Source organism: Chenopodium album, chromosome 20 (assembly GCF_948465745.1).
Source record: "Chenopodium album chromosome 20, dcCheAlbu1.1, whole genome shotgun sequence".
Lineage (NCBI taxonomy): Eukaryota > Viridiplantae > Streptophyta > Magnoliopsida > Caryophyllales > Amaranthaceae > Chenopodium > Chenopodium album.
In genome coordinates, this window is record NC_137853.1 from 32,133,918 (window position 1) to 32,147,858 (window position 13,941).

The 13,941-nt window shown below is 30.8% G+C and overlaps 1 protein-coding gene across 1 annotated transcript; it reads left to right on the top strand.

Annotated features, from left to right (window-relative positions):
* The first annotated feature begins 880 nt into the window (after positions 1-880).
* On the top strand, positions 881-6,066 carry LOC145599424 (protein MHF1 homolog). The gene is made up of 5 exons (XM_081655811.1): positions 881-1,011; positions 1,092-1,163; positions 2,433-2,513; positions 5,317-5,470; positions 5,560-6,066. The coding sequence occupies exons 1-4, from the start codon at positions 891-893 to the stop codon at positions 5,463-5,465; spliced, it is 423 nt and encodes a 140-aa protein (XP_081511937.1). The 5' UTR covers positions 881-890; the 3' UTR covers positions 5,466-5,470; positions 5,560-6,066.
* Positions 6,067-13,941: the final 7,875 nt, after the last annotated feature.

A 13,941-nucleotide genomic window follows, 5' to 3' on the forward strand; every position in this document is an offset into this window, starting at 1 on the left:
TGGGCTTTTTGGTATGACTCTTTGGGAAATTCAGCATCTGTATCATATGCCTCATGAAACCAGGTCTTGAGAGTTGAGACAATTAATATTAGCTGGACCACTTTCATCTTTTTTTTAATTGATAAGATTTTTTTATCACTTTTGCTAATGTACACTTTTAACGATTTTAATATCTTTAATTATTGACATTTTGAATTTGTAAAGAGTTTTGATATTAATAAAAATATACTAGTATATAAGATGATTAAAACAAGATTTTACATGAGTATGTTTTATCATTAATACAGATCACAATGGTAATAAAACTACGAGTTAGTTTATAAACAATGTTAAAAATCAAAACGAAAAAACTAATGAAGTAATCCATTATTAATTGTCTAAAGCACAAAATTACCCCAGAGGAGCCCAAAACCCTCTATCCACCATTCTACGGTTCCACCCTAGCCCCTATTAAGCTGCTATTCCCTTTGTTTTTAAATACTTGCTCCACTTTTCATTTACGGTTGTTTTTAAATACTTGCTCTATTTCTTTAGTTGGAAAAACTTTACAATATTTAATGCATTTCTATTAACCAATAGGACCCAATAAAAACTATACTCGTATTTTATTACCTTTCTCTCCTCCAACTTACCTTCCACTAATCCCAACCTCCATATTTTATGAATTTCTCCAATTTTTTCTAAAACTCTGCACATAAAGAAGTAGAACAAGTATTTAAAAACGAAGAGTGTAAAAGCGTAGAAGGGTTATGGTCCTTATGGACATATGTCCCGAATTTAAAATAAAAAATGAATAAGGAACAAATTAGCCACAAATTTGGCGCCTTAAAACCCCTCAAATTTCTAACTTTCAATTCAATTCAAAAAAATTCCCCAAAATTTGGAAAAAAATGGAAATAGAAAGAACAGGAAGCGACATGGAAATGGAGAGAGAAGAAGAAGATGATGAAGAAACTCAACTTTTGAAGGATCGTTTTCGTCTTTCCGCCATTTCCATTGCTGATTCCGAAGGTCCTTTTCTCTCTCTTTCAATCTCTCTCTTCTCTCAATTCTGCGATTTCTTACGTTTTTTTGTTCATCAATTTGATCAGCGAAGAAAAACGGAATGCAAGCTTCTGAATCGATTGTTGCGTGTATTTCCAATTTGGCGTTTAATTATGCTGGTAATCACACTTGAAATTCCTTTGTTTTGATTTTTTTTTTGCTATTCTAGGGTTTACTAAGTTTGATTTATTGGAAATGTAGGGTTTGGATTGTATTTTTAATTTTATTTCTTTTGATTTAGAAGATATGATGGAAATTGTTTGTTCTGAAGTTTGATTTCTTTTGTGTTGCTTTGAATTTGGAATGTATTGATTACAGTTAGCAGGTGTGATTTCTGAGTTTAGAAGAAGTGAGCTTCATCGAAATTGCTGCAAGTTTTATGATTCGTAGGCTATGTTAGCATTTGTAGTATCTGATTCCATACATTGTTGTTAACTTTGTGAGGAGATCATCTTTGGATTAGTGTCAATAGCTTCTAACGATTTTTCGATTTATAATAGTTTTATGGGTTTGTGGGTGACTTTTCTAGTTAAGAATGTATGTAGGACCAATTTTACATGAATTTGCATGCTAAATATTTTCATTTTAATTAGGTTTTATTGTTCATTGACTAGGCGTTGGGTGATGATGAATATTTACGAAGAAAATTATCCTACTGGGTAGTACAATGATATGTCAAATGATAGATTATGTGGAATATGTAAAATAAGGGTAAGTGGATAATATTGAGTGGTAATGAAAAATTAAGAAGACAAATATCAATTTAGTAGGGAGATGAATGGGAAAGGACATTTTTAAGGGACATCTTGAGAAAGTTTTTATACAATCTGCTACTATTGATTTATGACTTTGTAAAGTTGATAGCTCTTCTTAGCTTTAATTCATTATGTTTTGTACCTTGCATGAGTTGATGGATACTAAATGCTGAGATACTAAACTCTTTTTTAAACCATCACTCATGCTTTTGGCTGTTCTGGGTACAATATGAATTATTTGATAATAATTTGATGGGATGATCTGCATCTGTAGCAATATTAACACTTTTCAGCTAATAGATGTGTTTTTGCATGCCACCCTTGTCATCTTTGGGCATTTGGCATTCTGGGTGCATATCGGATTTGGATTAAACTCTTAAAATGGGAACTTAATTTGACTTTTTTGTGTCAATCCCGCTCTTTCACATGTTTTGTCTTGGAAACAACTTTCCTCAAATTTGCTACCCTGATGCCTCATAATCAACTACCCACAATATGTGCTGACTGCTCATGACTAGTTTTATCACATGTTTTCCGTGATGAGATTTAGCACACATTTTCCGTATCTATCTAGTAATCTTACTGTGTAACAAATCTCTTTTAACTGATGGGGGTTTACCTTTTGTATTACAGAGCATTTGGCCAAGGACCTTGAACTATTTGCACACCATGCTGGTCGTAAACTGGTGAATACTGAGGATGTTATACTTGCAGGTATTACATACAGTTGTTTTAATTGAAAGCACTAGTTTGGATATGAGGTTGCATGTGCTTTGTCGAACACGTGAATATTTATTAAGGAGTATAAAGCTTCATCTGTCGTACAAGAATGTTTTAGTTTCCATTTTCTTCTTCTCTTTTTCCGACAGAACATCACTTATGCTGCAGGCAAAAATATAATAAACGTGAATTTTTGAACTGTTCTTTCTTATGAATCGGTTGGTAGCAACAGATATTGTGACGGTGCTTTCATAAGATGATAATTTTAGGAAGGTGGAAGCAGCAACTTTCTGTAACAGATAACCAAGAATACTAATATCTTTTTATAGGAAGGCATCTAATGATACTTTAATCTGAATCCTAGAAGTCCTAAATTTCTGTTAGAAGGAAAACAATCTCTAATTTTTATAATAACATCCTTATCTATTTCTTTTCATGAATTTCTGGACAAATTGATTACGAAAGTTCAGACTGGGGCATGTCTTGAGACTTATATTTTGGAATAGCGATCTTTAACAAGAATACTAAAAGGTTTAGACTTATGTGATCTTTGCTGAAAAACTACTTAGTTTATGATAACTGCATAATTGGTTTGCAACTTTTGATTGTAACGAGTTATGAACTTTAATTTAATTTTTTTTATGTTTTGTCATCATATCCACCCCCTATTTCTTTTTTCCTCTGTTTAGTTTTATGTTCTTAATAACATGACATTATGTTTAAGAAGCTTAATTTATGTAGCTGTCTTCTCACCCCTTTTGAGTAGTCTGGACAACAAACATCTTATACCACCCAACCTTCAGTTCATACATGGATTGTATCTGTCACAGGTCTCATCTTATTCCCACCAAACTTACTTTTGACTGCCAAACTCTTTTGCTTTACTCTTGCACATGTAGCTTATTTACTATTGTGCTAAGCATTATCCAATTATCACTAGTAATATCATGCCTATCTTGGCCAACTCATGTGATGCTTGGTTAATTAACTGTATAAGTTCAGTATCTTATTTGGTTGATAAAATGCTTGTGCAGTTCTACTTTTAGCTGATAAAACACAATTTTTGTATGCATTTTCTATCCCTTTCTGAGTTATGTACAATCTAAAACCACAACTTGTCTGAGTAGCATGATGTACTCCGAAATCTGGTTTTGGTCACCTCTTCAATCAACTGCAACTATCATATAACAATAGGATCCTCTTCAGAACTTAATGACAATTTATTTCTGTATATGAAAACATTGAGTAATATGTGATGTACAGTGCTTCATTTGTCTCATAAGAATTTTCTGTTTCCTTTTTATTACCTTGCCTCCCCCACACCCTCTCTCTCATGTACAGGGTGGAGTAAGCGGGGGTGTCACCTACAGTTTTAAGGTCAACCTTGTTAAAAACCCTATTTATTTTTGTGATAAACTGAAATTACTGCTAACTTATTCACACAAATAGCAGTTAAATAGAAAGAAAAGATTGGTTCTTTGATTAAACTAGGTAATCTGATTTTTGGCTAATTGATTGAATGAGAAGAAATAACAAAGATTGAAGCTAGAAGATTGATTGAAAATGGCAAAAGGGTTACAAAGATAGGTTAATAGCTTTAGCCTTTAGGCTATTACTCATATATAGTTTGAGGCTATCACTCTAACAATGGCTCGAGGCCATAACTCTCTAGGTTTTCCATACAACTTTCTGCCTACCATTATCGTTCCCCTCCCTCTCTATTTATACTAAGGACTATTAACCTAGTAAACTATATTACTACTAGAATACTGAATACCCATACTACCCCTCCTTAGGTTAGTCTATTACAATTTTCAATTATTAACAACAGAGATGAGTGCATCATTTGGAATATTGGACTTTGGAAATATCATGGTAAGGGGATTTTGATTTAAAAAAAGGATTACATAGTATTTGCTTTGGATGACCTGTAACCAGGACTATTGAGATTTCTTGTACGATAGTGGAAGCCGTATACTTAGTATTCATGGGCAGCTGATGATACTTCAATCTTAATTCTAGAAGTCTGTATTCTAAATCATATCCTCATCAACTGCATTTCATGAATTTGTTAGATAAACTGACTACCAAAATGCTCAGACCTCGGCTTAAGCTTTTCTGTATTGATGGTTTTGATAAAACTATATGCAATCTTCTTTGTGAAAAATCACTTAGTTTATTACTTTAGGTTGCAATCACTGATGAACATATCTTATGTTGCCCTTCTGTTCACTCATGGTTCATACTTTGTCTCAAACTGATTTCCAATTGCCACTAATAATTATTTTGGTTACCAAACCGTTTGCTTTACTCTTGTACATGTCATTTATGGAGTATTATATGTGTTAAGTACCATATATTTATCAGTTGTTATATCATGCATACATTCTTATCATGTCTGATACATGCAATCCATTATTAAGTGACTATATTAGTTTAGTATTTTTTTTTTTTAATTTTTTTTTTCTGAGTGTTGATATTTTGCTTATCTCTTTGCTATGTAATTGTTAATAAAACACAATCCTTGTAGACAATATCCACTGATTTCTATGACTTAATCACAATCAAAATACAATATCAGAAGCTTCAAGTCTTAAAATTCTGTTTTTCATCTCTTGAAACTTGCATCTGTCTGTTACATGTATACCTTTGTTTGATGACAAGAGCCTGACCAGCCTGTTATTCACAACTTATTGACTTTGGTGTTTGGTCACAGTCAATATACTAAATTTGTATTGATTTACTAGTATAGCCTTTCAATATGGACAACTTGTGATAGTCTTAAATTTTGTTGCAGCCCATCGTAATGAGAACCTTTCTCTGTCATTAAGGACCTTTTGCAATGATCTAAAAGCCAAAGAACCTCAGTCAGAGAGGAAGCGAAAGAAAGCTTCTAGGAAAGAGGACAAAGCTACGACAAGTGCAATTGAAATTGCTGACCTCTGAGATAGGTGAGTCTTACTCTTCCTATGTTGAGCACTTCGAGTTTAGCAAAATTACTTGTTATACACTATTTACTCATTTAGACTACCTTAACTAGGAACGATCCTATTAGCCTGTTTCCGCGCCTATATCAGCTGCAGTGATGAAGGTGACATTTCTTCGAGCTATTGAATGGAAGGGTGCGTGGATTAGATGCGTTTAGTTCGGAGTTATGTCTAATATGTAGTCATTGAGCCTATGAAGTGGTCACATGATCACATTCAGTTTAGACGATGCCCTTATCGATTTTGTATAAGTTAGTAGAAACATGTTTCTATGAGAATGTTATAAACTGATGCTCTTACAGGCAGTTAATATTAACAGTTTCGTAATAACTTAATCACGGTCATTACTGAAACAGTAAGTTGATCACTGGTTACTGTTGATTTCTTTGTACAAAAGTACTAGAGTACTGTATTATCCTTAAAGAATTATGGCGTAATTACTTTTCTGTGCCTTTAGTCCTTGTAAATTTAATGCATTTCCTTGATAGAGGAGGCAATACTTTCCTATGGAATCAGACCATGTCCTTGTATCTGATACTGTATGAGTTCATCATAACCCAGAAATATTCATATATAGGACATTTCTTTTTTACAAAAAATAATTATTATCATTATTGTTATTATTACTATTATTAATTGTTTTATTTTTTTTATTTGTGGGGGAGGGGCCTGGGGGAGTTTTGGAAATCAGTTTGTGCCTTGGTTTTGAGTACCCATAAAATGATCATGCAAAATGATTAGATTGGATAACCCACTACTCCACTACTTTCCTCAAACTTATTGTACCTTTTATTGTACCAGTTTCAGTAATCCACTTAATTAAGAAAATTCTGTCAAATATTTTTTTCACATCTGTACAACTTGAAATATACAGGTTTCATAATTAAAATCTTACCAAGTGATTGGAGAGAGAGAGTGTGTAGGGAGGGATACTCATTTATTACATTTTATTTTATGATTCTAGCGAGATAATTACGAACAGTGGGGTTTTCATCTCACAATCAAGAGGTCAAGGGTTTGATTTTCGACTTCCTCAACCCTTATAGTTGGTGACTACATATCGTGAGTAGTTTTACGTTGGGGGTGAATTGCCCACTAAGGCACTTACCAAGTTACCAATTTACCATGTGTCTGTTGAAGTGTTGAGGGCAAAGAAATTGTACCTCGTAGATTGATAAATTCTATCAAGTTTGGAGTAATTTTACCCCCTATTACCTCGTCAAATATTAATGCTTAATCATTCATAATATTAAGTCATAAACATCTACAATAATCAATATTATGTGAATTTTCAAAGACTTTAATATAATGAAACACAACCACGATTTTCAGGATATAAATGTCTAATCATTTAAAGGCTCTACATATTGCCATTTGGGCATCTCCAACCCAACCCAAATAAAAAGGAGAAAAAAAAAAGAAGTAAAAAAAAAAATACTAAAACATGTGATTGGATTTATCGGTGAAGCCAATAAAAAGAAGTCGTCCTAACAAACAAGTGAATAGAAGTATGGAGAGAAGAAGAAAATAGTAGTAGTGTGTACAAGTAGTACTATAAAGAGGTTAAACATCTTATTTGGTGTGATGTATAACTTACAAAGACTCATTATTTTTGATGTAAAATGCAAAAATAAAATTGTGGTCCAATTCCTATAATGTAACTATATGATTTATGTGTGGCCTTTAGCCTTCCTTGAGAAAATGACTAATATAAGCCCATTACCTCATGTCTCCTAAGGATGCCTTATTTGGATGACACGTGTTCCATTTGTCTTCAATGGAGGACTTGTCACTACCTCTACAAATTATGTTTAGTGCCCCATGAGTTTATTCAATTACCTTCTTTTTCTTCTTTTATCATTCTTGTTTATTTTCTACTTCCGCCTTTTTTCGGTGTATAGAGAGTCGGAAAAGATAGTGACATAAACGGGTTACAAAACTTACAATGATAAGTGTTGGGTACAAAGGTGTAACGTCATGAAAGTTTACAAATGTAACTACTAGGTACCTTAATGTTCTTAACACTAAAGTTATAAGGAAGAGCGTGTAAAGGTGGGATAACAAGTGAGGAAAGGAGTTTCTTTGAGTCACATAATAATGCAAGTGGATAAGTTATGATGGGCCAAATAAAAATAAGTTAGTAAGGGCCTGATCTCATTGACTGAACTCAGCTGAACTGAACTGTACTGAACTGAACTGAACTAAACTCAGCTGAACTGAACTGAACTCAGCTGAACTGAACTGAACTGAACTGAAATGAATATTTTATAAGAGAAGGAAATTAGGAGCTGAACTGAACTGAACCGAACTGAACTGAACTGAGCTGAACTGAACTGAACTGAACTGAACTAAACTGAACTAAACTGAATTTCAACGTAAGAGAACAAGCCCTAAAGATTCCTTGTTAAAATGGTATAAAGTAGGAATGTAAAGAACATTAAGAAAGTAAGAAACGGGCTAATAGAGAAAACGCAAATAACATTTGAAAGTGTAGCCTTGAAGGCGCAATCACTCATTAAGTATAAGTGCAATTTTTATTTTTTATTCATACTTAGTTTTTCAAATAAGGGTACGGTTAATGTATTACTTTGTACTCCGTATCACTTTGTGCGTCCTCGCTTTTTACTTTGACTATTATTTTATACCAATGCATATGTAAGACACCATACCACTATCAGTCTATCATGCACTCTGTGTATAATATTAATTTTTTCTTTATAATTTCTCTAACAAACTCGTAATAAAGATATTAATAGCCTAAATTGTACCGTAGTAACCTTTAATCTATAATCAAACAATTAAAAAAAAATATATAATTAAAGGGAGTAACTTTGTATGATTGTCCCATGAAAAATGGCTATAACTCGCTTGTCAGTTTCTTTATAGGCACAAGATAAAACCATTTTCAATTCAATTAATCGGCGCAAATAACATGTGAACCAGCCAATTTATGAGTATAACTTCCTCCATCTTTTCTTATTTGGCTTTTTTGTCATTAATTCTACTCCTTTCTTTCCCTCTTTATTATTTTAATCCTGCTTTTCTTAGCTAATCATAACTGCTTTAGACTTTTTTATTTAATATTATTATACGGAGTATTTTTTTATGAGCAATTGCTAAAAAGTTTTTACTGTAATTTTTTTATTTTTTTTATTTTAACTGTAATTAAAATGACAGTAATTATTTTAATTAGGACTAAAATTACAAGAATTTCAATGGTAAAAAGTTGAAGTAAATGGGCTTGAAGGTAGGCACGCACTAGACAATAGGGTGCAGAATTTGGTAGGTAAGAAAAGCAGTTAGCCAGCTAAAACTTCAAATTCAGAGATTTATTTATGAGAGCTTGTGTATTACAGAGTATAATAATAATTAAATTTGATTGGAGTCAAAATTATTTTCATAGTACTCGTACTACATGAGAAATTAAGAAGTACGTACGTAGTATAATAATTTTGGGTGTCATAAATAAGGGTAATTTTTGTTTGGGTGGAGACTTATTTTAAATGTGAATAGTCAATTATGTTGGCGGTTTAAAAAATAATTTGGAATTAGGACCGTGTTTATCTTGTTTTTGTTAAACTGAAACTATTCATACTAAATTGAAATTATATTTGTTGAATTTAAATTGTCAATGAACTGAAATTAATAATATTTGATTGAAATCATTTTTAATTTACTTATTCTCTACTCGTATTATTTATATATTTTTAATATTATTACTGATTTTTACTAAATTAAAACTTGAGTTATATAAACTAAACAACACTTATTTTTACTAGATATTTTTTTTAAGGTCCAAGGAAACAAGGCAAATAATAATGAAAATTACTCCATACATATTTGAAAAAAATATATATTAATACAAATCAAATAAGTCTGATCCCCTATCAAATAAGCATAAATTTTCCTTAATTAAGGATTAACGTACATGTGAGGTCAAAGTTTAGTCAAATCAAACAATCTGATAAACTCATACTTAATAAGTTTAGATCAAATTAGATAAGTAAAACTAAAATAAAGCCTAAGGCCCTGTTTTCTTCACCTAAATTGAAATTAATTTTAGGTGAAATCAAATTAATTTTGTTGAACTTAGGGCCTAATGCTCCTTTAAAAGGTGAAGATATTTTTAAAAGGTGAAGATTAAAGCCTGATGCTCCTTTAATTCATATGATTTTTTCTGAACTTAATTTATTTTACACTGAACCTTATTTTATTTGAATTTTCTAAACTTATTTTATTTTGTCTAAACCTGTTTTTATCTAATTTTATTTTATCTGAATGTACATTTACATAAATTTTTTGAACTTTTTTTTTATCAATTTTGTGTTGCTCATATTACTTGCATTGTGTGAGTTTGTAAGACATTTTTGTTTCTCTTCACTTGATAAAGAAAAAAAAACCACCAATATGCTTGGCAGTTCTAAACCTTCGTCATATATAACTTATTTTTGAAGACATACTCTATCTAATGAATCAAATATGTTCAATTTTATTTTTTCTATAACTAGGGCAGCTAACGCGCGCATCATAGCTAGCCATATCTTGAAGGTTTTTTTGGTTTGGCTTTTAAATCACAAAATTAGTTAAATTAACAATAAGAGAAATTTTTCCTAAAAAAAAACAATAAGAGAAAATATGTAATCAACTATATTTAGGTGGTATAAATGTTCAAGACAACTAACATTTATGAAAGCATAAAAGTACATAAATATTTTAGAGGGTATAGTTGTTTAAAACACTATTCATTAAAATAGCATTTACATATTAATGAAGATATGTATGTAAATACACATTTTGAAGGGTATAATTGACATTACACTATTCATAAGAATATGTTTCTACTTTTTATAAGGTAGAGAATAAGGTAGAGATATATATTTATTATATCTTTATTATATAAGTCAAGTGGTGAGGTGGTGATGGCTGGCATCCCCATAAAAAGACCATATTCCCATCCCATCCCATCCTATCCATGACCCAATTGTTATATGCAATGTTAATATTAGAAAACAATCAATATTTATCAAAGGAAACTCTGTTTGGCCTTAATCTTGAGAGAAAAAAAAGTGTGCTTGTAAAATTCGCACAAGTGCACAAATTAAAAATGCTGAGCTCGAGTGAGGGCGGTTGGCGTGGTACAATTAGGGTCTGTTCACAATTACTTAATTTCAGTTCAGTTCAGCTTCAATCATTTCAGTTCAGTTCAGTTCCAATCAATTAGTTCGGTTCAGCTCCAATCAGTTCAGTTCAGTTCAGTTCAACTCCTAATTTTCTTCTCTTATAAAATATTCATTTCAACTCAATTCAGTTCAGTTCAGTTAATATGAACAGACCCTTAGTCAATTATTGCTAGTGTTGGGTGTGGGTTTTTTTTTTTCCTTCATGTCAAATCTCCTTTTTGTGTAATTAGTGACAATGCTAATTAAGCAATGTCAAATATTCTATGGATTTCTTACCTATTATGAAGAAGATTACGTTATGTAATGATCTTTGATTGCTGCCTATATTTACCTAGTCATATTGCTTGGTTGAAGACCAAATTGATTGCCTAAGATTACATTATGCCATAATCTTCTTCACTTGCTACCTAAATCTACATACACCGTGCGGGCCAGATTTAACTTTGGGATAAGGATATATATCTTCTCACACCACGATATTCTCATATAAGTCAATCTAATTTTATTTCGCTGCGCTATTAGTCACACATCTATTGCAATACATATATGATATATCATGAGTGAGTCTTGTATAAATTATTGCATATCTTTTATAAAAATTGTGAGTAAAAGTTTATATTCAATATACATAAATTAATTACCTATAATATTGTTTATTGAAATCAAACTTTTATTTTCTCTTATCTATCTTTAAGTTTCTTAATTTTTTAACAATGAAATGTATTTTTTTTTTCAATATTATTGTTTAAATAATATTTTGTGACATGACATGCTTATGGAGCTCTATAGTTTTGAAAAGTTTATTAGGTAAGGGTTGATAAGTTCTGAAAAGATAAATAAGGTTCATAATTTCTTTTAAGGTTCTATAAAATAAGATAAGGTGATATAAGATAGATAATACTTTTAGTAACAAAATTAAAGGAAAATAAAAAAGATAAGATAAAACTCTATATAGTATATATAAGAGTGAAATGTTCATATAAGATAATGTAAAACTGTAAAAGCTAATAAGTTCATGCAATCAGATTTGAATAATTGAATTTACTTACTTAACATAAGATAAGAAATTCAGATGAAGTGAATGAACATTGAGCTATATCATATTTCATGTCCCCTTTGACAACTAAAGATCAAAATCTAATAAATGATAATATGAAAAGTTTAAAATGCTTAAGAGAAGATTGAGTCATGAAAAATGTACATTGCTAATTCAATGCACGTAAGACATTGCCTATACTAAAAAATATACTAGGGTTTTTTTTTTTTTTTTTTTTAATACAAAAAATTATTATTTATATATTATACTTTTTATTTCAAACAAAATGATGTTCACATTGTGCAGATATATTACTATATATATAGATTTATTACTATAAAACAAGTAATAGATATATTAATAGCAACCTTCAAGCAATATGATCTGTGTAAATGGAAATGAACCAAAAATCGATCTAAAACTTTATATAAATGAAAGTTAAAATTCTTGCCATAAATTAAAAAGGAAAGAAATTTAGATACTGTTAAAGTGTAAGCATCCCAAACAATAGGTTCCACATTAAGAAATTAAAGAGATAGTAATTAAACATTATATAGGCCAAGTGATTACAATTCCTATTGCCATATGGTATTGGGATGAAACTTCTTTAGATTTATAAATTAAACTCTCATTTCACCAAAAAAATAAAATAAATTGAACTCTCTTTCTTACTAGTGATAGGCAAAATTTAAATGATTATAAGTATTTCTTGAAGCTGACTTTAATTTATATCTTCACCTACAAAAGGTATAATCATATTAGTCTTAATAACTTTACGTGAAAGCCGATAAGTACCACTAATTTTCCCGAACATGGCCTTAGGATTCAAAAAATTGTAGCAACTATAAGTTGTTGCTAAAAACAAACAAAATAGTGAAAATCAAAAGTATAGTAAGAATGTAACTTTTAACCTATATCGTAATAAACTACTCCCTCCGTCCCAAAAAGAACGGCTCATTTGGCCAAAACTTTGTCCCAAAAAAAATGACCCATTTGCATTAAAACACCCACCAAATTGCTACAATATTTGTGCAAAATTAGCTTCCCCATATAAAAATTTGATTTTCCATGTTATTTTATTACTTTCTCTCTCTATTTTTTTACAAACCCCATGTAAATTTATCTTTCCAATATATTTTTACTTCTTTTTACTTAACTTCCTTAATACCCGCGTAATCAACCCAAATGGGTCGTTCTTTTTGGGACGGAGGGAGTATATCTATGCATGATTTGCCCCATTTGTTTTAAACTACAAAGTACAACGATAAATATTGTTGTCTTAGGGCCTAATCTGATTTATTGAACTGAGCTGAACTGAACTGATTGAAGTTAAACTGAACTGGACTGAATAGAGTTTAAATGAATTGTTTATGAGAGAACATTATTAAAATATGAGAATCCTAACCCAGATTGCCTAAAGGGAATAACAATTCTTACTACTACACTAAGGGCTTGTTCTCATATGTTTTTTTTAGTTCAGTTCAGTTAAGTTTAGCTTTAATAAATTCAGTTTAGTTCAGTTCAGCTTCTAATTTCCCTCTCTTATAAAATATTCAGTTCAGTTCAGCTGAGTTCAGTCAATGAGAACAGGCCCTGAGTACAACTTAGTAGGATGTCTCTTTATACCTATCTCGATTATGAAGTAATTACATGAAAACGATTATGTTATTCTCAAAAGCAAAAAAAATACTTATCACATTAGCTAGAGTAGCAACAAGAACCTATCCAAATTGAACAATCAAGATTGATAGAGTAATAGTATTAAACATTTAGAAGAAAATATCACCTAGTAATGTCACTAAGTAAAAGTATTGGGTGAGACAATGTCATCATATGTGTGATGAGAGTATATGACATAATGTGAAATTAATTAAGACTCATCACCCAAAATGTGAGACTTAGCATCCAATGTAAGAGACTCATTGTATTAATTTATAGACTCATCATTGTCTAATGTAAGACTTAGTATCTAGTATATGATACTCATTATCTAAAATATGAGGCTCATCATCCAATTTTGTGCCTCATTACCCAAAATATGAAACTTGTTACTCAAAATCAGAGACTCTCATAGTGTGTTACAATATCAATATAGTAATGTAACCTATCACACAATACTGCCTATACTGGTTCATTGGTTTTAGGAAAACCCACAATTTCTTCTTGTTTCAACATTTTAAACATGAAAAATAAGCTAGATGATAGATTCAACAACACCA